This window comes from Macaca nemestrina, chromosome 1 (assembly GCF_043159975.1).
Source record: "Macaca nemestrina isolate mMacNem1 chromosome 1, mMacNem.hap1, whole genome shotgun sequence".
NCBI classification, from domain to species: domain Eukaryota; kingdom Metazoa; phylum Chordata; class Mammalia; order Primates; family Cercopithecidae; genus Macaca; species Macaca nemestrina.
The window spans coordinates 15,840,302-15,867,171 of record NC_092125.1 but is presented as its reverse complement, the minus strand read 5'-3'; the positions used below and the strand labels follow the sequence as shown (position 1 = coordinate 15,867,171).

General features: G+C 42.3%; 1 protein-coding gene across 1 annotated transcript in view; it reads left to right on the top strand.

The window, feature by feature from the left end:
• Nucleotides 1-9,593: 9,593 nt before the first annotated feature.
• MAP3K21 (mitogen-activated protein kinase kinase kinase 21) overlaps nucleotides 9,594-26,870 on the top strand; it is a 54,875-nt gene continuing 37,598 nt past the window's right edge. Inside the window, exon 1 of the mRNA XM_011711789.3 lies at nucleotides 9,594-10,711. Coding sequence (XP_011710091.2) covers nucleotides 9,895-10,711 — 817 coding nt within the window. The 5' untranslated portion in view covers nucleotides 9,594-9,894. The remainder of the gene's footprint in view (nucleotides 10,712-26,870) is intronic.

Here is a 26,870-nt window from a genome sequence, read left to right as displayed (position 1 = left end):
GTCTCACTCTGTTGCCCAGGCTAGAGTGCAGTAATGTGATCTCAGCTCACTGCAACCTCCGCCCCATCCAGGTTCAAGCGATTCTCCTGCTTCAGCCTCCTGAGCATCTGAGATTACAGGTGCCTGCCATCATGCCTGGCTAAGTTTTGTATTTTTAGTAGAGATGGGGTTTCACCATGTTGGCCAGGCTGGTCTCAAACTCCTGACCTCAAGTGACGATCTGCCCACCTCAGCCTCCCAAAGTGCTGGGATTACAGGCATTAGCCACTGCGCTCAGCCAATCTCATCCCTTTTCACTGACCTACTCCTACCCACCCAGAAAGTCCCCACTTACGTTTCATCTGCAAGACTCTCTCTTACTGAGGGTGACCAGCCATCCCAAGACTTCAGGACTGAATGTCCTGTGGCCAGGAATCCAGGACATTTGGTCACCTCACACAACCCTCCTCACTGATACCCACCGTCTTTCAGTTGCTCCACAACTCCATCCATTCCACAAAGCCTGTCCCTCTCTCGGGTTGCTATCTCCTTATACTGGCTTATCTTGACTCTGTAAGACCCTCAATGGAAAGGACAGCTCTGGATTAATGTCCACCATCTCCACTTCCTCATCCCTCATTTTTTCACTGTAAACCACACCCCCTGTTTTGTACTACCGAAGCTGAATTTTTAAACGTCAGAGGTTTCTTCACCACCAATTCCCGTGGCAACTTTTTCCTCTTCTTCCTCTCTAGGGTCATGACTGCTCCTGCAGGCAGATTAGATCTCCTATGAAAGGGATGATCTTTTCTAGTATTAGCTACTTGAGGCGCCTTTCAGACAGGAAACTGAAGTCAAAGCAGGTGCAACAGGAGAGGAAAAGCATAATCACGCTCTGAGCTTATGGTCCTCAGGTCTAAGTGGAACCCAAGAGAGAAAGCCAGGTGTTCTGGGTTAATGTGAGGGCTGAATTCCATTTTGTAGTCTCATTTACCTTTGGTAACATCTTGCTTAAACGCCCCAGCTTTGTCTGTACTGCCCTTGTTATCACAAGGTATTGAACAAAGGGTCCTATGCCCTCACTTGAACAAATGCTTTATCGGCAGAGTTTATTTCCCTTTGTGGACAATTCTCAAATTTTTTTGATCTCAGGACCTCTTAACATGCTTAAAAAATTATTAAAAACCTCAAAGAGTTTTTGTGTATGTGCTTCATAACTATCAACCATTTCTATATTGGAAATTAAAAGAGACATGTGTAAAATATTTATTTATAGCTTTATTTTAAAGATAACATCAATAAATCCATTACATGGTAACATTAAATACATTTTTAGAAATAATCATTTTCCCCAAACTAAAACATATAGGTAATTTGACTGGTACTGTTTCATATGTTTATAAATTTTCTTTATGCCTGGGTTAATAGAAGACAGCTGCATTGTCTTATATGTGTCTGCATTCAACATGTTGCAATATATTGTTCTGGCTGAAGTATATGGAGAAATTCTGGCCTCACACAGATGTGTATTTGCAAAAGGCAAAGCATTTTTTAAACTTTTTGTTTGGATGGAACTGTAGATTTACATGCAATTGTAAGAAATAATACAGAGGAATCCTAAAACCCTTCACCTGATTTTCTCCAATGGAATTATGCATAATTATTATGCAACAATTATGCAATAATCATACATAATTACTGTACAATATCACAACTAAGAAGTCAATATTGATAAAATCCGATGACTTTATTCAGATTCCACCAGTCCTACATACATTAACTTGTGTGTATGTGTGTGTGTATATATTTAGTTCTGTGTGATTTTATCACATATGGTCAAGACACAGTACAGTTCCATCCCACAGGTCTCTCATGCTACTGTTTTTATACCTGTTCCCTTTCTCCCTTTCTCCTTCCCCACCTCTCTAACTCCTGATAACCACTAATCTTTTCTAAGGCAGATGTATCTTTAATAGCCTTTTCGGTAACCATGGATATTCTTTGATACCATACCAAAGCTAAAAAAAGTGGTAGTCGCTTAAAGATTAGTTGCAATGTGGAATGTGAAACCATTGTCAATGAACTTTTCTTTAATACACTTTGAATGGATCTTTTTGCACACTTTGGAGATACCAAAATGACATTGGTCTTTTGAAACATATTGGTTCTCTGAGCTATTTAGATTTTCCAAATGTTGCCACATCTCATTATCCAATATCAAAAATCTCATTAATTGACATCACTACCAACCTTATCAAGAAAGCCTTTTAAGTATTTGAAAAGTTGTTGAGCTCACATTAGCAGCTAAAAGCTTTTTAAAATCCTGGTTGTTGCTTGGAAGCTCAAATTTTAACACTGATAACAAATACTGCCAGTGGTTTTCCATGGAATAAGAGATTTACTTTGTTCATTTTCAAGAAAATATCTTCTTAGTATCCAAGTCTGAAAAATTATAATTAGTCTATCAATCATTCTTTCAAGTAAAAATGGTGTTCCATACAAAAAACTAGCCGGGCGAGGTGGCAGGCGCCTGTAGTCCCAGCTACTCGGGAGGCTGAGGCAGGAGAATGGCGTGAACCCGGGAGGCGGAGCTTGCAGTGAGCTGAGATCCGGCCACTGCACTCCAGCCTGGGCGACAGAGTGAGACTCCGTCTCAAAAAAAAAAAGAAAAAAAAAAAAGGGGAGGATGAGATCAATGTACAACTCAAAGAATCACCCAAGTGCTCTTTCCTTCCCTTTCCTTCCCTTCCCTTCCCTTCCCTTCCCTTTCCTTCCTTTCTCCTTCCTTCCTTCCTTCCTTCTTTCTTGTTTTTCTTTTTTTTTTTTGAGAGGGCGTCTCACTCTTTCACCCAGGCTGGAGTGCAGTGACGCGATCTCAGGCCACTGCAACCTCTGCCTCCCAGGTTCAAGTGATTCTCCTGCGTCAACCTCCTGAGTAGCTGGGATTACAGGCTGGAGCCACGATGCCTGACTAATTTTTGTATTTTTAGTAGAGACGGGGTTTCACCATGTTGTCCAGGCTGGTCTCAAACTCCTGACCTCAAGTGATCCGCCCACCCCAGCCTCCCAACGTGCTGGGATTGCCGGCCTGAGCCACCACACCCAGTCAAGTGCTTTTTCTTTAAAATGTCATCATACTTGGGTGTGCAGAATTGCTTTACATGCATTTCTCATTTGTCATATAGAATATTAATCACCTGTACTGAAGATTTGAGAGTAAATAAAATTGGTATTTTTTACCACTTTGTCAAGGACATTTTAAAGTGAACCTGGCATTTTTCTTATATTGCATGTGCGTGACACTGAAGAATACTACAGTTTGAAGCCACTGCCTTGGTTTGTGCAACTCATCCTTGCTTTTTGCGTCATCAGTACAAATGTCAACAGAGTGAATGAAAGCAAATAACATTTTCCTAGAATTAGGAAAACAATTTTGACCTTGTAGACCCCCTGAAAAGATCTCAGGGGTCTCTCAGGGGCCTCTGACCACACTGAGAACTGCTGAGCTAAGATAATAAGTGCAGTAGTAATTAAAGATTCCCAAAGAGAAGGTGATTCTTAAGGGTTGATTCTCCTTTCAAGACCAGCATTGGAGAATTCAAATACATGTATAAAGACAGCAACCCCATACAGCCATTCCTTCTTTCCTGAACACTAACCTTTTGTCCTCTTTGTCTGATTCTTTTAAACTATTTCCTTGGTTCTCATTCTTGCCACCATCTGTTTAAATACACATTTGCCACCCAATTTCTGTCTTAGCTCTCTGTTCTTGTGTTGCAATAGACGTCCTTGGTGCTGGGCTCGAAAGAGCAGATGTGGTTACAGTACATGCCTATGAGTAGGGCACGACACCAATGCTTTTCTCCAAATGTCAGATTTGGGGGGTTACATAATGGCACTGAAGCAACAAATGATACATTTTAGGATAATCAAGCCCAAGACAGACTCTCATCTGGGACAGCTTCCTGCTCAGAGGTACCAGATGGGGAACAGGTCCCAGAGAATCACACTGGTCCCTGATTAAGAAGGAGGAGTCTGAGTCGTGGTGTGGAGGGTTATAGACACTTGGCACTCCTCCTAGTACCAGGTGTGTGACTCAAGAGAGGGATGAAGTCTACATAAGCTAGAAGATTCTGCAGACTGGATTCCTCTGGAACTTGATGAGCTTTGTTTTGGCAGGCAGCAGAAGGGCAGAGCACAAACAGTCAGCCAGCATGAATGGAACTGATATAGTTTTAGATGGATGTTCTAAGTCAAAGGCACCCCCACCCTGCCCCAGCACTCCCCGCCCCCTTGATCTCTGCATGACTCAAGAGTGCAGTTTGCTTCAGTACCTGACATGCTGCTTAGGACACTTCTTCCAAAATGTGATTTCCTCTACCCTTCCTCACCTTTCTGAGTTCCTGGTTCTCTCCCGTTCCATCTTTATAATCAGTTGCCTCAGAGCAACACATCAATAAATTACCTTTTCCCTAAAACAATATTCTGGGTCATTTCATATCATTACTATCCACCTAGTTGCCTAGGCTAAAAACCTGGGAGGAATTATCTTGAACACTTCCCATAAACATCCACAATTCTAAAATCCAATAAGCTCTGAAAATAAAACTTGCTTTTGGAAGGTGGCATCAAAACTCATTTGGCATCAAAACTTGACTTGAAATGACATAAGGCTGTTTGTGGTGTTTATTTGTTCCACTTGCTGAGACTATTCTTACATTTCAGGGCAGAAATATTAACGTGTTTGACTATAGGGTGCTGCCTCATACCCCACTGGGGAAAGTGTTAATGTTTACTTGCGTACTATCATACTAAAATCCCCCAAATTCTAAAATCATCAGATGCTCAAGTCCCATATGTAAACCGGTATAGTATTTGCCTATAACCTATGCACATCCTCCTGTATACAGGCATGCTTCAAATTATCGTGGTTTGCAGACACTGCATTTTTTACAAATTGAGGGTGTGTGGTAACACTGCAATGAGCAAGTGTCTTGGCGCCATCTTTTCCAACAGCATTTGCTCACTTTGTGTCTCTGTATCATATTTTGGCAATTATCACAACATTTCAAACAATTTCATTATTATTATATGTGTTATGGTGATCTGTGATCGCGGATTTTTGATGTTACTAATTGTCATTGTTTTGGAGCACCACAAACCACAGCTATGTCAGACGGTGGACTTAATAAATGTGATAAATGGCTGGCTCCACTGACTGGCTATTCCCTGTCCCTTTCCCTTCTCCTCAGGCCTCCCTATTCTGAGATAGGACAATACTGAAATTAGGCCAGTTAATAAGTCTACAATGACCTCTGAGTGTTCAAGTGAAAGGAAAAGTCACACCTATCTCCCTTTAAAGCAAAAGCTAAAAATTATTAAGAGTAGTGAGGAAGGCACGTGAAAAGCCAAGATAGGCTGAAAGCTAAGCCTCTTGCGCCAGTTAGCCAAGTCATGAATGCAAAAGTTCTTGAAGAAAAGTAAAAGTGCTACTCCAATAAATGCATGAATAAGAAAGTCAAACAAGCTTATTGCTGATATGAAGAAAATTTTACCAGTCTGGAGAGAAGATCAAACCAGCTACAACATTCCCTTAAGCCAAAGCCTAATCCAAAGCAAGGCCTTAACTCTCTTCAATTCTAGAAAGGCTGAGAGAGGTGAGAAAGTTGGAAAGCTAGTAGAGGTTGGATTATGAGGTTTAAGTAAAGAAGTCATCTCAACGTAAAAGTGCATGGCAAAGCAGCAAGTGCTAATGTAGAAGCTACAACTAGTTATCCAGAACATCTAGCTAAGATAATTGATGAAGGTGGATACACTAAACAATGGATTTTCAGTGTAGATAAAACAGTCTTCTATTGGAAGAAGATGCCATCTAGGACTTTCATAACTAGAGAGGAGAAGTCCAGATCTGGCTTTAAAGGACAGGCTGACTCTCTTGTTAAGGACTAATGCAGCCAGTAACTAAGTTGAAACCAATGCTTATTTACCATTCTGAAAATGCTAGGGCCCTTAAGAATTATGCTGAATCTACTCTGCTTGTGCCATATCAATGGCACAACAAAGCCTGGATGACAATGACAGCACATCTGTTTACAGGATGGTTTACTGAATTTTTGTTTTGTTTTGTTTTGTTTTTTTGAGATGGAGTCTTGCTCTGTCGCCCATGCTAGAGTGCAGTGGCGCAATCTCGGCTCACTGCAACCTCCACCTCCCGGGTTCAAGTGATTCTCCTGACTCAGCCTCCTGCGTAGCTGGGATTACAGGCGTGCACCACCACACCTGGCCAATTTTTGTATTTTTAGTAGAGATTGTTGGCCAGGCTGGTCTTAAACTCCTGACCTCAGGTGATCTGCCCACCTCGGCCTCCCAAAGGGCTGGGATTACAGGTGTGAGCTACCACGCCCGGCCAGTTTATTGAATATTTTAAGCCCACTGCTAAGACCTATTGCTCAGAAAAAAATGATTCTTTTCAAAATATTACTACTCATTGACAATGCACCTGGTCACCCAAGAGCTCTGATAGAGATGTACAAGGAGATGAATGTTGTTTCTATGCCTGCTAACACAACACCCATTCAGTAACCCATGGATTACAAAGTCACTTTGACTTCTAAGTCTTATTATTTAAGAAATACATTTTGGCCGGGCACGGTGGCTCACGCCTGTAATCCCAGCACTTTGGGAGGCCGAGGCGGGCGGATCATGTGGTCAGGAGATTGAGACCATCCTGGCTAACACGGTGAGACCCCGTCTTTACTAAAAATACAAAAAATTAGCCGGGCGTGTTGGCGGGCACCTGTATTTCCAGCTACTTGGTAGGCTGAGGCAGGAGAATGGTGTGAACCCAGGAGGCAGAGCTTGCAGTGAGCTGAGATGGCACCACTGCACTCCAGCCTGGGCGACAGAGAGAGACTCCGTTTCAAAAAAAAAAAAAGAAACACATTTTGTAAGGCCAAAGATAGCAATTCCTCTGCTATGGGATATGGGCAAGGAAAATAGGATTCACCATTCGAGATGCCATTAAAAACACTCATAATTCGGCCGGGCATGGTGGCTCAAGCCTGTAATCCCAGCACTTTGGGAGGCCAAGATGGGCGGATCACAAGGTCAGGAGATCGAGACCATCCTGGCTAACACAGTGAAACCCCGTCTCTACTAAAAAATACAAAAACTAGCCGGGCGAGGTGGCGGGCGCCTGTAGTCCCAGCTACTTGGGAGGCTGAGGCAGGAGAATGGCGTAAACCCAGGAGGCGGAGCTTGCAGTGAGCTGAGATCCGGCCACTGCACTCCAGCCTGGGCGACAGAACGAAACTGTCTCCAAAAAAAAAAAAAAACCACTCATAATTAATGAGAGGAGGTCAAAATATCAACATTAACAGGAGTTTGGAAGAAGTTGATTCTAACCCTCATGAATGACTGAGAAGTTCACGACTTCAGTGGAGAAAGGAACTGCAGATGTGGTCAAAATAGCAAGAGAACTGGAATTAGAAGTGGAGACTGAAAATGTGACTGAATTGCTACAATCTCATGATCAAACTTGAACAGATGACGAGTAGAGTTGCTTCTTATGGATAGGCAAAAAAAAAAAAAAAAAAAAAAAAATTTCTTGAGATGGAATCTACTCCCAGAGGAGATGCTATGAACACTTTGAAATGACAAAAAGGATTTTGAATATCACAAACTTGGTTGGTAAAATAGCAGCAGGGTTTGAGAAGGATCACTCCAAGTTCCAAAGAAGTTCTACTGTTGTTAAAATGGTATCAAACAGCTTCCCATGCTACGGAGAAGTCTTTTGAGAAAGGTAAAGTCAATCCATGTGACAAACTTCATTGTTGCCTTAAGAGTTTGCCACAGCCACTCCAACTTTTATGCAACCACTGCCTTGATCAGTCAGCAGCTATCAACATAGAGGCAAGACCCTCCGCCAGCTAAAAGATTATGACTTGCTGAAGGTTCAGATGATCATTAGCACACTTTACCTATAAAGTACTTAAAGTTAAGGTATAAGCATTCGTTAGACACAATGCTATTGCACACTTATAATTACAGTATACTGGAAACATAACTTTTATATGCACTGGGAAATCAAAAAATTCATGTCACTTGCTTTATTGCAGCGATCTGGAACCAAGCTTGCAATATCTCCAAAGCATGCCCATACTTTAAATACTTAGATTACTTAATATACCTAACATAATAGAAAATAATAATACCTACTATAATGCAAATGCTATGTAAATAGTTGTTATGCTGCATTTTATTTGTATTATTTGTATTGTATTGCTATTTGTTGGTTTTTTAAAAAACATTTTTGACTAGCTGTTGGTTGATTCTGCGGATGCAGAAGACCAACTGTAAAACTATTAATTCATTTAGTCTTCCTAAAAACCCTATAAAGTAGGTACTATTTTTTATTATTCCCATTTTATAGATGAGAAAACTGAGTCACAGAGAAATAAAGAAACTTGCTCAAGGTCACACAGCCAATAAATAGTTTGATCTGAGAGACTGAAAGAAAACTGAAAAGGCAATAAATCTCTCTTTATGTAACTCAGAATGTTACTGTATCCTCGTAATATCTCAAATTGTCCCTCCTGTTATTGGAAGTACAAGATCCACAAGTTAGGAAATTGTGGCCTACTACAGGATAATCTAATATCTTAGAATTTTAATAATAAAACGCTTCTTTTTAACCTCATCACCTGCCACAGTAACCTGTCAACCTCTGGCACCCAACCATTGCCAATGCCTCCTAAACCCAAAACTGTGGGTTTCCAGGGAGACTGGGGCATTTTCCATCTGAGTAGACAGTACAGATAAGCAAGGGATTGACCATCATGGAGCTTCTGGGACTATACTGACCAGGGGTCACTCTGCGCTGCAATCTGTAACCTAGTCAGTTCTGAGATGCACGGTGGCTCAAACGCGCTTAGCTTGGTGACTTACCACACGCACTGGCCCCGATCTGGCACTGCGCTACAATTTCTTCTGCAGCCCGTTCTGAGATTCCCTGTCACTCTCCCAGAACTGCAACTCTCCCTCTCCCCGCCACACCCTAAAGACCCACATCTTCTCGACCCTCTCCCACCGCTTCTTGGAGAAGCGTCCACTCCCTCAGTCTTACTTTGGCTTAATTTAAACTCTCCCGAAAATGTATAGCGGATGACGGCCGACCCCGCCTCCCAGGCCACGTGGGCGCGGCTCACCATTGCTCCGGGGCACCTGCGGCGGGGGCGGAGCGGGACCAGCCAGGCAGGCCCAGGGGGCGGGACCCGCCCAAGGTGGTGGGGGACGGGCCCGGGCGCCAGGGGCGGGACGAGGCTCTGGGGACTGGCACAGAAAAGGGAAGTGAACCTGGCGAGGGCGGGGCGGGCTGGTGCAGTTGGTGGGGAAAGGTGGGGCGAACCCAGGAAGGCGGGCCCATAGGGCGGGCGCAGACTGAGCGCCCGGGACGGGTCAAGGAGGGCGGAATGAACCTGGAGAGGGCGGGGCGGCTGGGGGAGGGGCGGGAAGGCCCTGGGGACAGGCCCAGGGGGCGGGCCCGGGAGGGGGGCAGCGCGGAATGGACCCAGAGGGGGCGGGGCGGCCCTGGCGCGGCTAGGGTAGGGTGGGGCGTCCTGGGATCGGGCTAAGGAGCGCGCGGCGGGCGGGCCGCAGGCCCTGGGCACGACCATGGTGGGACATCGCCTGCGGCTGCGAGGACCTCTGCGGAAGGAGAGGCGGCTGGGCAGGAGGGCGGGCCGAGGCCGGGCCCTTTGGGCAGCAAGCCCGTGATCGCTGCCGTCACCGATCGCGATTCCTTCCCCCTCGCCTTCCCCGGGCGCCGACTGCCACCCCGCCGGACGATGCGCGCCCGGGGCCGCCCGGGAGGCTGAGCCCAGCCTCCCGCTCCGCCTTCCCCGCACTGCTACCCCCATGGCTTTGCCGGGCGCAGAGTGCGCGGCCGACACCCCGGTGTCCTCGGCCCGGGGAGCCCCAGGCGGCTCAGCGTCCTCGTCGTCCACCTCCTCGGGAGGCTCGGCCTCGGCTGGCGCGGGGCTGTGGGCCGCTCTCTATGACTACGAGGCTCGCGGCGAGGACGAGCTGAGCCTGCGGCGCGGCCAGCTGGTGGAGGTGCTGTCGCAGGACGCCGCCGTGTCGGGCGACGAGGGCTGGTGGGCAGGCCAGGTGCAGCGGCGCCTCGGCATCTTCCCCGCCAACTACGTGGCTCCCTGCCGCCCGGCAGCCAGCCCCGCGCCGCCGCCTGCGCCGCCGCCCCCGCGGCCCAGCTCCCCGGTGCACGTCGCCTTCGAGCGACTGGAGCTGAAGGAGCTCATCGGCGCGGGGGGCTTCGGGCAGGTGTACCGCGCCACCTGGCAGGGCCAAGAGGTGGCGGTGAAGGCGGCGCGCCGGGACCCGGAGCAGGACGCTGCGGCGGCAGCCGAGAGCGTGCGGCGCGAGGCTCGGCTCTTCGCCATGCTGCGGCACCCAAACATCATCGAGCTGCGCGGCGTGTGCCTGCAGCAGCCGCACCTCTGCCTGGTGCTGGAGTTCGCCCGCGGCGGAGCGCTCAACCGTGCCCTGGCCGCTGCCAACGCCGCCCCGGACCCGCGCGCGCCCGGCCCCCGCCGCGCGCGCCGCATCCCTCCGCACGTGCTGGTCAACTGGGCCGTGCAGATAGCGCGGGGCATGCTTTACCTGCACGAAGAGGCCTTCGTGCCCATCCTGCACCGGGACCTCAAGTCCAGCAACAGTAAGTGGGGCTAGGGGGAGGTGGGGGAAGACTACCTTCGTGCCAGCCTAGGGCGGGCTCCACAGGACATAGTACCAGATGGAAAGAGGCGGGAGTCAGCCTTAGGGCGCCAGCAGCAGCTCATGTCCAGGCCTTCAGGGCTTGGAGGTCCAGCTAGTCCTTGGTTATTTGCTTTGGGGCTGGTGACACGCTTAACCTTGACTTGCCTTTGGGTGCTTTTTATAGAAGCTCAGACCAGACTTGCTTGTAGATGAAACATTTGTAAAATACCTGGATCTACTAGAAACCTCAGGGGGCAGTCAGGCCTTTCAATACCAGGGGTGATTCATCTGGGTAGGACTTTGCAAACCGAGGCCTTCTGCAGATTATATGGAACCCATGACGGTCCTCGCCCAGTGGCCTTCATCAAAGTCCTCGAATGCACTCGGGGACGTCAACTTTACAAGTGCTGTATTGAGGTTGCTGTTTGCCTGTCCAAAATATGACTTTATGTCTCTTACCTTTTCCAAAGACTTTTTTCATGCAAATGTCTCTCTATGGACCGGGCGCGTGGCTCATACCTGTAATCCCAGCACTTTGGGAGGCCAAGGCGGGCAAATCACCTGAGGTCAGGAGTTTGAGACCAGCCTGGCCAACATGGCGAAACCCTTTCTCTACTAAAAGTACAAAAATTAGCCCAGCGTAGTGGCAGTCGCCTGTAATCCCAGCTACTTGGGAGGCTGAGGCATGAGAATCACTTGAACCCGGGAGGCGGAAGTGGCAGTGAGCCAAGATCGCGCCATTGCACTCCAGCCTAGGAGATAGAGTGAGACTCTGTCTCAAAAAAAAAAAAAAAAAAAAAAAAAAAAAAAAAAAAAAAAAAAAAAAAAAAAAAAAAGTGTCTCTACGTGAAATATGATTTTGTTATTGGTTCAATGACTTCTTTTCTCCAGACAAGAGGCATGGTGTGCACCGTAATACACTTTCGGGTTAATAACAAGTGCATTGTCCTTGCACAGGTACTTGAAACCCTGAAGACCTGGCCAGTGTCATTGATTTTATTTATAAATCAGGGTGGATTTTCCAGATGTCAGTAAAGAACTGACAAATGACTTAAATGCAAATCCTATGAAACTTTGCTGTATAAAAGAACTTTATAGAATAGCTGTTTGATGTTGGTTCTTTAATATTGAAGATCACTTCATATTCTTAGAATGAGATGAAATCCCTTGAAAGGTTTAAGGATGCAGCCAGAACTGGCATTGGCCTACAATAGCTGGAGTCTTTCAATCCTGTGAAACCTGCTAGGACAGGAGCTAGCTCAAGTGAAAACATTGTCCCTAAAGAAGAGTGACAAGAAGAAATTTACTTGAAAATTACTAATGTGGCATTTTCTCTGGGAATTGTAAATAATTGGAATATTATAGCTAAGCATAAGCATTAGGCATTATTTCATGATCCTCCTTCCCCCCAAGTCTCTCTATAACTTAGATTGCATCTGCTTAGGCGATGAGAGCAAAGTCTAACAAAATATGTTATTAGTGGTAGTGGTAGTGGTGGTGGTAGTGGTGTATTCTTAGTACTTTGACAGACCACGTGAAGGACTATAGCATTGCTTGCTTTTGAACTATGTTATAGTAAAAACAGAGTGCAATTTCCTAAAATACACTTTTCTTTCAATAATGTAATTTTTTTCAATAAAAGAGATGTCTGACCAGGTGCTGCCATAGAATGGGTGACTTGTCCACGTGTCCCATACGCCCTCTTTCCAGTGGTGTCCTGAAAGCCTGTGACTGCTGGGAGTTTTCTGCAGAACCAGGTATTTTAAGGACATCAACAGCACCATTCATACCCTGCCTCTTGGTAGTTGCAGCAACTCTGTAACAACACAGAACCCAACATTTTACAAATGTATCCAAATCATCAACACAAACACACACTTGGGTGGTACTGGTCCTTAGGCTAAAAAGTTAAAGGGCATAGGCCCTTTAACTTTTACATTGTACTTAGTTTTGTTTGGTTGCAATACTTTTCGAAGTTCACACAACACAGGGTAAAGAATGTTTGCTAGTGTTTTTAAAGCATGTTTTAAAAAATGTTGATCCATTCCTATGGATTAACAATCCATAGGATTTATGGATCAAACAACAATCCATAGCAATTAATGCAAATAGTAAATTTTTATAAAGTTCTATAAAAGATAAATGTTTAAAGAACTCCTAATATTATTAAATGGTAAAAAGAACTAACATGACCCTGGAACAATAACTATGGCCAAACAGTCTTTACTGACACCAGAAAAACTTGTATAGTGGAGTATAGACTACTCTATATTCAGTAGATATTACTTTTGAAGGTGATTACATGCTGCTACTTAGTTTTTGAAAGACTTTTCAGTCTCAGAATAAATTGCCAAACTTCGTGGAGTATTTTAATTTCTATAATTGTCAGGCAAGATTCCCTTTGCTTTAAATTGTTGCACTCTTATAAAAGACTTAATTAGCTAGTCACTAGCCTGGCCAAGTATTTGTTACAATATGACCATTATCATAGTTATTCAATTACTATAAAGTGAAAAGTGTGACTAGGGTCTAGAATGTGCAAACCATGGTACCTCACACATGGTCTTTATCCTGAATGTCTGATTTTATTTGTTCAATGAATAAATGCAGAGTTGACATTCTCTGCTGTATATGAAGCTCTAACTTCTTGTTTATATAAAAACAAGTCATACAAAAAAAAAGTCATATAAAAGTTATATGACTTTTGAGTATAACAGATACTCAATTTCAGCATGTTTTGTTTGACTTTATTGGATATTTGCTAATGGTGGTAGTGAGTTAGTGATAACGTAAACAAGGTTTTAAAAATCAATATTGAATTTCATTTTCACTCCAAAGTATACTCATGTACCAAAGAGCTAATAGAAGACTACTTGGAGCCAAATTCAGTGGAAATCACTTTTTTTTTTTTTTTTTTTTTTGAGACGGAGTCTTGCTCTGTCGCCCAGGCTGGAGTACAGTGGCACAATCTCTGCTCACTGCAAGCTTCGTCTCCCAGGTTCACGCCATTCTGGCTCAGCCTCCCAAGTAGCTAGGACAACAGGCGCCTGCCACCACGCCCGGCTAGTTTTTTGTATTTTTTTTTAGTAGAGATGGGGTTTCACTGTGTTAGCCAGGATGGTCTCGATCTCCTGACCTCGTGATCCGCCCACCTCGGTCTCCCAAAGTGCTGGGATTACAGGCGTGAGCCACCGGGCCAGGCCGGAAATCACTGTTTTAAACAAACTTTTAAATTTGTCTGGAGAATATGTTATTCTTGACAGATTTTCTTTTATCTTTTCTAGTAGATCTTCTTAAGTTTTATCATATCTTGTGGGGGAATATCTATGTCTAGATAATAGCTGATATGTTGTGAATGATATAAACAACTTTGTCCTTTTTCTAACAGGTAGCAACAGATTGAAAGTTGTGCCAAGTTAGCAAGCTTTAAGCATCATTTATGTTTTAAATAAATACTAGGCCCTGTAACTCCCTCCTGGATGCAAAATAAGTGGAAAATAAGTGGAAAATAAGTGGAAAATACTTTATATAAGTATACCTATATGCATTCCCCAGAGAACAATAGAAAGCAACTTCAGGTTATTGTGAAAATCATCGGTGTTATATGCATTTGCAGAAGAGAAAAACATTGTGGAGAGCTGGAACTCATTTAACACTTTTGGAATGCCCACCCTGTGCCAGTCACTTCTGGGCCTCAGGAACACATGGCAAGCCAGACATCAATGACAACAAATCTGCCATCATAGAGCTTAGTCTAATGGGGAAGATAGATGGCAGTCACGTAATCACAAATAGATTAGTAAGTGCCGTCAAGAAAATTAAGCATGGTAAGGGGTGGAGAGTGGTAGCGTGGAGGATGGGGGTGCTGTTTCACACAGTGGCTCTCCAGGGAAGGCACTCCGAGGAGGGTCCACGAACTAGTCAAGCAAAGACCCAGGCAAAGGAAAGAGGAAGCAAAAATGAGCCTTCCGTATTGGAGGTGTGAGGAGAAGGCTGATGAGGAAAGGCACGCGTGGGGCGGGCCTGGCAGGCCTCCCTCTGCTGTGCACATGGAGGTTTCACTCTGAGTGACGGTACTGGCCTCTGTGGAGAAGGGACTGCAGTGGGCTCAAGTGATGGCTTTCAAGGTTGTCTGTATGAGAGGGGCACCGACTCTGCCCAGAGTGGTAGCAAGGGGATTATTTTGCAGAGAGGTTCCCAGGGGGCAGTGAAGATAAAATCTGCAATATAAGAATTACTAAGGATGGTTTGAAATATTAGAATTTCATTTAAGAGTTTTAAACAAAAACTGCAGAAGTGCAGGATTGAAATAGGATTGTGTGGCATCATTCACGAGCCGAGGCGGGTGGATCACGAGGTCAGGAGTTCGAGACCAGCCTGGCCAAGATGGTGAAACCCCGTCTCTACCTAAAATACAAAAAGTTAGCCGGGTGTGGTGGCAGGTGCCTGTAATCCCAGCTACTTGGGAGGCTGAGGCAGAGAATTGCTTGAACCCAGAAGGCGGAGGTTGCAGTGAGCCGAGACCACACCACTGCACGCCAGCCTGGGCGACAGAGTGAGACTGTCTCAAAAAAAAAAAAAAAAAAAAAGATTATGTGGTATCATTTATGGTTTCCTTTTTCTTTTGTGATATTGCTTATTGTGTTCTATTTTCTTTTTTCTTGAGAGGAAATAAGCTTTCCATGGGGAACTGAGCCACAAATTATGGTAGCTACTTACTTTTATACTTTTTATTTCAATGATTAAGTATTTATTATCTCAATGTTTTTAGTCTTTCGGGAATAATTATTATCTATCTACAGTATTATTTACAACTACAACTACATCTACAATAGTTGTATTTATTATGAAATGCCATTTGGAGCTCTTACTATGACAAACTGCAAAAGGAATATAAATTTTGCTTTAGCTTTTTTTCATTAGTACTGTGTAAATAAAAGAACTATCTGAGAAAATGTAATCTCCAAGTAAGATGTTTAAATAGCTCATCAGGGTGATTTGGGGAAGCTATTAATTTCACTATTATCAGTTATAAGACATAAGTCCCCTTCTCTCTTCTGTTGTTATACTCAGGACACGTAGCTTCATGCTATAGCTGCTTCCTGTTCCAGGAGGCACAGAGAAGTCAGTCCGGATGTCCCAATCGTAACTGAGATCTATATCTGCTTTTGAAACAAAGTTAGCAAAAGGTTAGACTTTTAGAAGAATAGCAATCACAGAAGAGTCACCACATCTTCCCCCATCATTTTCATGCTTGCATATTAAAAAGTAAGTAGCTGGCCAGGTGTGGTGGCTCATACCTATCTATAATCCTGGCACTTTGGGAGGCCAAGGTGGGAGGATTGCTTGAGCCCAGGAGTTCGAGACCAGTTTGGGGAACATAGTGACACCCTGGACTACAAATTTTAAAATGTTTTAAAAAATAGGCAATGCCTTATTTTTTGTAGTTGTGAGGGGTATAGCTAGTTAGTTCTGAATTATGCAAACTATCCATATTTGATCAGTTTTGTAATCATTGGCAAGTATATCAAAGCAGGGTAAAGGAGACAGGAAAGTATTTTATCTACTCTACCCATTTAAGAAGGTCATTTGTAAGCCCTGCTTTCTCACACTAGCATTTAAGTGCTAAACTTACCAGAATAGTGCAGCTAAGGGAAAGAGCATTGGCTTTTTTTTTTTTTTTTTTTTTTTTTTTGGTAATAAAAAGTCTTGCTATGTAGCCCAGGCTGGTCTCAAACTCCTGGACTCAAGCCATCATCCTTCCTCCTCAGCCTCCCAAAGTGCTGGGATTACATGTAAGAGCCACCACCTCTGGCTCTATCTAGCATTGCCTTTAAAATCAGTCAGATCTGGATTTGAATATCAGTATCCTCATTTACTAGCTGTGTGACCTTGAGCAAGTTATATAACTTCATTGAGCCTGATTGTCTTGATTTTTGATACTGTATTCGTTTCTTGGGAGATTTGTCAGAAGTCCTGTAGGAAAAATCTGTTTAATGTTTCCTAACCCATTAGAGGCAATTAGGTAAATACTGGCATGAAAACATATGGCTTTTTCAGGGAACAATGAGTCGTTAAGTGTAACTAGAATGAAAAGTGGAGAAAGGGTTTTTTGTGGGGGAAGGAAACAGGCATTTAGCATGTGGTCAGGCAATGAGTGTCATGGATGCCATGCTAAGATGTATGGACTATTTAAGAGACAAGGGAGAGCCATTGATGGTTATTGAGGAGTAGTGTAGTATGGTCTGCTGCGAGAAGACAAATCTACAGACAGAGAAACATAAGCTTGGTGTCATTTGCTTTATGACTGTACTATCATAGATTGTCAGAATGGCAATAATAAAAACTAAAATAATTTACTTAGACATTGGTTTGACCACATCGTTTATCATTTACAATCCAAGCCTACTTTTTAGCATCGCAGTTTGTTTACTGAATTAATTTAGACCACATTTTCTCTCTGATTTCTAACTCCCTCCAAAATTAGAAAATATTCTCTAGCTTTACCATGTCAGGCCGATGATCTTAACTCCAAATGTTAATGACTGTCCCCAAACCCTCTGAGGCTCCCCAAACCCTCTGAGGTAAACCAGGGCTCCCGAAAAGTAAAAGCACCCCAATGAAGGAATTTTAACAGGCAGAAGGTTTTGTGGGGGACCTGGGAGAGCTGTGATGGCTTTATTTTGGAGCCTGAAACTTAAATTTGTACAGTTGACTGCTAGGCTATGTAAATTTAGTTTTTAAAATTCATCTTCTCCAAATATTGCTTCATGTTGAGTGCTTTTAACTAAATGATAGTATTAATCATTGCAAAAACCACAATTACCTGTGCACCAACCTAATAGTAACAAGATTAGTTGTCAACATTTATTTAGGGCATACTAGATGCTGAGCACTACTCACAATTTATCCTCATTTATTTGTCACTACAACCTTTTGAGGTGACACTCTAATTATCCCCAACTTACAGGTTAAAAAAAAAAAAAACTGAACTCAATGATTAGTTGACTTGATCAAAGTCATTCAGCCCATCAAAGGGTAGAACTAAGAATTGAATCTGGGACCTCTGATCCTGGAACTTGTGTTTTATTGTCTCTGTATATTGCCTGGATTAACAGTTCTCGTATATTTGCTTTCAGGACTCCCAAAGAGCTTTGCTTTATATCAATTGATATTTATCATATTAGAAATTTAAAATGATACATTTTAAAAATGTTTAATAATATGAATATAACGTAGACTCCATTACATCTTAACATGGCATTTGTAATGGGAAAACTCCCATATTTTCCAAAACAAATTTAATGAGGATGGTGGCATTTCTTTGCACTTGTGGAGTTCACTTTCATGCCAGACTGTGAGAGAAGACAGACGGATGTTCATATCTGCTTCTGCATTCACACTGTTGCCATCTTAGGGAACCCTGGGGATCCCTAGACCATCCTTTGAGAACCTATAGGCTAAATGATTAGTTCTGTTGATACAGACTGACACTCTTTAGCAGTAGTTCCCACACCTATTGTGGCATCAGAATCTCCCTGAGAACTTTTCAAAAATCACATGTTCTGTCTCATTTTGGGATATTCTGCTTCAGTGAACCTTAGGAATAAGCAATGCATTTTTTTTCCCTAATATTTTATTTTGAAAATCTTGGAATATATAGAACCGAAATCATTTTAAGTGAAAATTAAAATTTTACTTAAGGCTGGGTACAGTGGTTCACACTGTAATTCCAGTACTTTGAGAGGCTGAGGTGGGTGGATCACTTGAGGTCAGGAGTTCGAGACCAGCCTGGCCAACATGGTGAAACCCTGTCTCTACTAAAAATACAGAAATTAGCCAGACGTGGTGGTGGATGCCTGTAATCTCAGCTACTTGGGAGGCTAAGCAGGAGAACTGCTTGAACTGAGGAGGTGGAGGTTGCAGTGAGCTGAAATCGTGCCGTTGTACTCCAGCCTGGGTGATAGAGCCAGATGCTGTCAATAAATAAATAAATAAATAAAATAATTCCCTTAAAATTATTCACTTACAAAAATTATTTCACTTATAATCCCACTGCCTAGATTCTACCATTAACATTTTACTAATTTGCTTTAACATAGATTTAACCCTTAGGCATCCATTAATCTATGTTACTTTCTGATGAGACAATAATTTTTCTTTGACGATTCCAGATGATTCAGATATAGAGTAAAGTTTGAAAGCTGCAGTTCTGAGGACCAGATTTGTGGATTCCTTCTTATATGTTATCTGGGTTGATATAGAAATTCTTCCATTGGCTATAGACTATATCCAAATCAAGTAACTGTCTGCTGATAAGTGTATGGTGAGTCGTAGCAGGAGCCAGGTGACAGTATGCCTGATATATTCTGCTGTTATGACTCTGAGAAAAGGTACATCTCAGAGCATTTGTTCTTTTCACATTTGAGGACAAATAGTGTTGTTGTGGTAGAAGGTTTGAGCTCTGTCTGACTCCACTAGCTTTCTGAATAGGGTGACGTGACGATTAAGTGAGATAGTGTAAGTCTAGGGTTGGCAAATTTCTCCTGTATAGGGCCAGATAGTAAATCTTTTTGATTTTGCAGCCCATATGGTCTCTGTTTGCAACTATGTAATTCTGCTGTTGTAGCCAAAAACATCCTTGACAATATGTAAACAAATGAGTGTGGCAGTGTTCCAATAAAACTTTATTTACAAAAGAGGCATTGTGCTGGATTTAGCCTGTGGGCTCTAGTTTGCCAATTCCTCATAAATGTCACAGAATTTGGTAAACTGTAAGACAAAATGTAAATGCAAGCTGTCGACTATATTCATTTTAATGTTTTACTTAGAAACACTTCAAAGTGTTTTACATTTAAAATATTTATGCTTTAAATATTTCCTAATGTGTGTATGTGAACTCATTGATACCTAAACATTTTCTACAACTCTTTGCAGCCTAATAACATTATTATTTTTATTCATTCTGCAAAATCAGGTGTCGCTTAATCAGGTATTTGTTCATTTTAGTTGGAGATGAGAGTCTTTTTAATTTGGCTAACTTGGGTGATTCCAGGCAGCCTGCAGTATGAGGAAACAGTTCAGAGCCTTGTTCCCTGCAGGTGCGCTGAGATCTGTACACTTTGGCAGGCCTGCTTGTGACTTGGGTTGATAAGTTGGGTCAAGGTGAAGGCATAAAGTATTAAATTGCTCTTGTAACTGTTTCACTACCAGGGTTCATTACTGGTTTGTGCATTTTTTAAGCTATTGGAAAAAGAGCAAATCATATTCCATTTTGGAAAGTATCTTGATGGCATATAGGATGTTTGAATTATTACTTCTGAAGATCTGGCTTCACGTGATTTTAAGTGGTTTATTTTGTTTCAGGTTTTCTGTAAATAATGCATCGGTTGTATTAAATATGTTACGTTCTTACTAATATCTTAATGTAGAATATTATGGAAGATTTTTGCCTCAGTTTGCTTTATTATGTACCTTGACTATTAAAATGCTAACATGATAGATATTTAGAGCTAGACTTTACATACAATGAAATGTAAGTGATTTTCTCATTAAAACTGTGTATACTATGTGTCCATGAAAAGGCTTGTCCCATGAAAGATGGATTTTATTTCAGTATACGAGCAATGTGAAGTTCTGTTTTAGCTTACCACATCTGTTTTTTCTTTACAGAAGCCTTTCTTCTTGTATTCAGTATGCTAGCTCATTCATTTATACAATAGTTACCTGTTGATCATATACTATGTACAGAGCTCTCCTAGGCGCTTGGTATTGAGTAGTGAACAAAGCAGACACAAATTCCTCCCTTAAGGATCTTGCATTCTAGTGATTGAGACAGACATTAAGCAAAATAAATAATAAAATGTGTGGTATCTTGCAGAGTGGTAGGTGCTCAGTATAAAAATTAAAGTTGCAAAGAAGGATGGAAATGTTGGGTTAAGCAGTCAAAGATTGCGTGTCTAAGCCAAGTCTTGCAGAAAAGATGGATTTTCAGTAGAATCTAAGTAAGTGAGGAAGTGGGTCATCTGGGAAAGAACATGCTTGTTACAGGGAACAGAAATTGCAAGATTTCTAAAACAGGAGGCCAGTGTGCTGGGAGAAAAGTGAAGGTGGGCAGAACAGCAGGACATGAGGGAGAAGCAGGGATCCCTCAGACTATGCAGTCCTCGGGGCCTACAGGGTCTTTGACTTTTACTATGACACGAGAGAGTTTTGAACAGAGGAGAGCTGTGGTCTGATTTACATATTAACAGGACTATACTGGCAGCAGTTTTGAAATTAGATGAAGGGGAACCAGGTTAGAAATATGAATGTGAGAGTCATCAGCATGAGAAGGTATGTGAAGCCCTGAGATTGACTGAGATTATCTAGGGAGTGAGAGTAAATAAGAAAAAACTAGACAGAGGTCCAAGGACTGAGTCCTAGTAGTCTCCAGTCTTTAGAGGTCAGGGAGATAGGGAGGACCCAGGAATAGCTAGAAGTAAAGGGGAAAATCAGGAGTGTGGAGACCAGTGAAGAAAGTGTATCAGGGAAGAATGATCAGCTATGTCAAATGCCACTGATAGATCAATATTCAAATAACTGTTTTGCTATAATTATTTTTAAAACAATCTTCCTTTCTTCTTCTCCTTCTTCTTCTTCTTCTTCTTCTTCTTCTTCTTCTTCTTCTTCTTCTTCTTCTTCTTCTTCTTCTTCTTCTTCTTCTTCTTCTTCTTCTCCTTCTCCTTCTCCTTCTTCTCCTCCTTCTTCCTTCTTCCTTCTTCCTTCTTTCTTCTTTCTTCTTCTTTTTTTTGAGACAGGGTCTTGCTCTGTTGTCCAGGCTGGAGTGCAGCAGTGCTATCACAGTCCAGGACAGCCTTAACCTCCTGGGCTCAAGTCATACTCCTACCTCAACCACCCAAATAGCTGAGACTATAAAGGCGAGTGCCATGATGCCCAGCCAATTTTTAAATTCTTTTGTAGGAGGTCTCACTGTATTGCCCAGATTGGTCTTGAACTCCTGGGCTCAAGTAATCTTCCCACCTTAGCCTCCCAAAGTGCTGGAATTACAGGCCTGAGCCACCGCATCTGGCCAACAGTCTTCATTTCTTAATGTCCAGGATCCTAATACTTCTTTAGGAGGTTAGAGGTGAATCGATTTTTTGTAATTAGCAGCTGACTTAGCATGAAAGGAAAAGCTTATAATAATTTGTCTTCTTCATATTCATTCTTCCCCTAAGAGTATTCATTATTAATTTCCTCATTCATTCAACAAACACTTGAGCTTGTTAAAATGCCAGTTGCTGTGCAGTATTGAAAAAAGATTAATTAGGCACAAGTTCTATCCTCAAGCTGCTTACAATTTAATAAGATGAGATTATAACAAGGAAGACAAGACAGGATTTAAGTGTAATGGGCAAGGTACAGTCTAAATGTATTAGAATGCAGAGAAGTAGCTGAGGTTAGGCAAAAGGCAATGGGAAGATGTTGCTTAAAGACTCATCTAATATTGGAGCAGGAAGTGTTGCGATTCCAAAGGCCAATGGACTTGTAAGTGGCTTCACAGTTAATGCCATGGAGGTCTGGACTAAGAGCTCAGTGCTGGTGCCCTGATTGAGTGGAAGGTCCAGTAGGAAGTGTGAATTTTATAGAGGGCAGAAGAGGAAGGCATTCCATGCTGTAAGGAGGCACATGGAGGTGGGGAGACAGAAAAAGGCAATGCTGTAGTTTTGGGAAATGGCACACGGAATTGTTAGAATATCGGGTTCATTTGGGAGAGTACAAAAGAGAGCTGGGAAGATTACTTGGGGTCTGGGGTGTGAATCAGGAGGCAAGGAAGTGTTTTGAAGCCTATTTTCATCAGTCCTTTCCCATGTCTGCCTGTCTGGAGGTTTGTAAGAATGGGGAGATAATGTGTATAAAAGTGCTTTGAGAAACAAAGTTTTATAGAATGAGATTGAGAAGGGATGGAGGCCAAAATGAAAGTGTGGGCTTTATTCCATAGGCTGGATAGTGAGTGGGGGATATGTGTCTGGAGTGGGAGTCGGGGGAAGTGGGGAGGCAGATGGTGCTGGAGTGAAGGGGAACTGGTGCCGCTGGAGAATGGGTAGAAAGAAATATGAGAAACATTCTATGCTATATGTAAATTTAGAAAATTATCATTCATTCCATATAAATTGTGGATTGTCCTCAAAGTTGAAATTTATAAAGTTTGGTAAAGTTTTTTGTTAATATATTCTTTCACATTATTGCTTTTCTCAACTTGTTTTCTTGCTTATGACATTTTTTTGGATAATACATTTCCAGTTAAAGATTAATCAAAACTCATTTGACTCATTAAATGGAATTTGGACACAGTGATCCCATCAACGTTGAGAACATGGTGTACATAGTAATTGCTTTTTAAAAAAATATATGTTATATACTATAATTCTGAAAATACCAATGTGAAACTTCAAAGGAGCTGAAAAAAATTCAGTGCCTCATGGTTGAATAAGTAGGCTAAGTACAAGGTTGTAAAGGCCAGTTGTTAAAGAATGGGGCTAACGAGGGTCAAAAATCTTGACTGAAGTCACAGGAAAGGGTGCTCAAACAGTTGTTGCTTGGATACTTACAAGAATTTACCATTTCAGTGGCCAAAAAAGTTGGTTTGCCTGGTTTGTACATTAAAATCAGTGGTGACCAGCTAGTGCACCGTGGTTCTGCCTGCGTGAATGACAGGAAGCGGAAGTTGGCTGCCAACCACGTGTCTTTAGGCTGAAACCTGGCAGTGTGCCCCATTATGTTACCTGTTGTGGGACGGGCTATTTTTGGTTTCAGTCACATTGCCCAAAAGATATGGCATTCCAGGAATTCTGCTGAACACCTCTGAAATGGAATCCAGAACAATGGGCCTTTCATGGAACCCTAAAGGGTTGACATTTGGAGTGTGATTTGAACTTCTTTTCTGTGAGCCCACAGTGTGGAGGTGCCTGGCTCCTGTGGAAACTTTGGACCGAGGAATAGGGGCTGCTGTTCTGAAACTGTCAGAACCAAGCCTGCTAATATCATACGCTGCCATCACATTTATTTGGGAATGAAGTTTGTTAGTGTTTGGTTTTTAGTTCTCACTTTTGATGCTGTTTTCATTATTTAGAGTAGACTTTCTTTGACCTTTGCATCGCAAGGGCTGCCAGCCCTTACTTGGGGTCTGGGGTGTGGACCAGGAGGCAAGGAAGTGTTTTGAAGCCTATTTTCATCAGTCCTTTCTCATGTCTGCCTGTCTGGAGGTTTGTAAGAATGGGGAGATAATGTGTACAAAAGTGCTTTGACAAACAAAGTTTTTTAGAACTGCAAGCCATTTTGATCGTTAATTTGGGGTCTTTTGGTGGCAGGAACAATTATTGTTTAAAGGTGAAATTAATGGTATTTCTAGAAGGAAAAGATAATGCAGCTGATGAAAAAAAAGCTAATTAATTCCCCTGTATTCTTTTGTTATTGTTTCAGCTTCTTTCTGTGGTTTAAGTACATGGGTTTAAAGGATTGGGGACCTAAATCTCTTTTTCTGTAGGTATTTTTTTTTCTTTATACTCATAGGGAATAAGGACCAAGAAACAAATATGCCTTTAGCTGATGTGGATGGAACATTCAAAAATTAATCTCGCAAAATGAGATTTCTGGTTGCTTTGCCCTCTTCTTATAACCAATAGCTTCTGAGCAGCACAGAAGAGGGCTGGGGATGAACTCCAGCTCTGTGTTTTAGCTCTTTGATCTTGGATAACATTTCTAGGCTCTGAGCTGGAGATTATATTCCTGCCTCATAGACTAGTGTCACGATCAAGTGAAATATTAAATGTGTGGAAACAACTCTGCATAGCCAAGAGTTGGTAAATGGTGGGCAATATTCTTATTATTTGAATCAGTGATAATTATCATTAGCAAAAGATATTCCATTGAACATTGTGATATACAAGGCACTATGTTAGGCGATATGGATGATTCACAGAATGCTATAAAATACAGTTCCTGAGATTAAGTAGCTTGTACATAACAGGTAGAGAAGTCTTAGGTAAAAAGATAACTGACAAAATAATGTCATATGTGAGTAATAAATGATAGGGAAGATAAAATCATTCACAATTTTGTGCGATGTTTAGGGGGTTTTTCTAAGGAAGCTGGTCCTTGAAAATCAGGACAGTATAGATGGATAGGAAGAATGAAAGGCTATTTCAAATGGAAGTGGGTCTCTGATTTCTCTCCTCCCTGCCTCTCTCACCCTCCTTTTCTCCATCTATCCCTATGTAGTACAGCATTAAGAGTAGGAATGGTAGCATGTTGACCTTACTGTTTAACCACTGTATAGCCGTGGGCATATAGCCATCCTAAATCGGATTCTTCATATCTATAATGGAAATAAGAATAGAACAGATGGTTCTTGCTCTCTAAATTTCAGTTACAAGATGACACGGAGAAAAAAGTTATAACATAACAGTATTTATTCAGTATTGATTGTTTATCTAATAAGCCCTTACTCAAATAACCCTCCACATTTAAACCTAGTGTTGGTTTCCGCCAATTGGGTTCCCTCCAATTACCTTAGCTCCTATGACTGCCTGATATTGTAAATGTTCGACAATCCAATCCAATCAAAATGCACATCCACTGGGAAATCTCAAGCCTTGAAAAAGAGGCAGGATTTCCTGAAGTTCATGAAATTGATTTTGAAGACTTGCTAAAAACACTTTCAAACCCATTGATGAAAGTGTGTGTGTGTGTGAAATTCTTACAGATTGCTTACTGTGTCTCAGCCACTGTTCTGAGCACTTTATATGTATTCATTTACTCATCCCTACAATCTTATGATATAGGTACTATCGTAATTCACAAGACAGGCAAGGAAGCAGAAGCACATGGGATCCAAGCAGGTGGCCCTAGAGGGCTTGCAGTTCATCGCCACTCTACACCGCCTCTGTTTAGATCAGTTAATAATTGACCAATGACAGGAAATCAAAAGGGAGGAGAATGGGCACCTGAGTAGAGAGAGATTTCCAACGGATAAAGAAAGATCTTGTGAAAAATTAGTAAAAGCTATCAACTAAATGTGTACACAGTGGTTAGGACCATAGGCTCTGGAGTCAGACTAGTTGAACTTCACTGCTCCTTAGCTCTGTGACCCTGGACAGATTACTCAACATCTCTGTTCCTCGGTGTCTTTATGTATACAGTGGAGATAATAGTATCAACCTATAGCACTGTTGTATGGGTTATGTAATTAAAATACCTATAACCTCACCTGACAAGTAGAATATACTCAGAAGTGTTAGTTTTTACTAAAACTAACATTTGAAAAAAAAAATGAGCCTCTTTATGATTATGTTCTACAAATCAGATACCCTCTCCTGTCTCTATAGAAGGGATTAGCTAGAGGAGAGAGTGGCAGCCTCCAGCTACATTAGAGCCTCGTGGAAAACCTAGGGAACATTTCTGCATGGGTCTAGGCAGAGGCAGATCAGCAAAAGGGAGAGAAGCTGAAGGTGCTGGGAAGGGCCAGGGAGGAGGGTGCAGGTGAGGTGTGAATGAAATGCTCGTGGATACGAAGAATCAATATCGTGAAAATGGCGATACTGCCCAAAGTAATTTATAGATTCAATGCCATCCCCATCAAGCTACCAATGACTTTCTTCACAGAATTGGAAAAAACTACTTTAAAGTTCATATGGAACCACAAAAGAGCCCACATTGCCAAGACAATCCTAAGCAAAAAGAACAAAGCTGGAGGCATCACACTACCTGACTTCAAAACTATACTACAAGCCTACAGTAACCAAAACAGCATGGTACTGGAAACAGGCAACCTACAGAATGGGAGAAAATTTTTGCAATCTACCCATGTGACAAAGGGCTAATATCCAGAATCTACAAAGAAATTAAACAAATTTACAAGAAAAAATCAAACAACCCCATCAAAAAGTGGGCAAAGGATGTGAACAGACACTTCCCAAAAGAAGACATTTTTGCAGCCAACAGACACATGAAAAAATGCTCATCATCACTGGTCATCAGAGAAATGCAAATCAAAACCACAATGAGATACCATCTCACACCAGTTAGAATGGTGACCATTAAAAAGTCAGGAAACAACAGATGCTGGAGAGGATGTG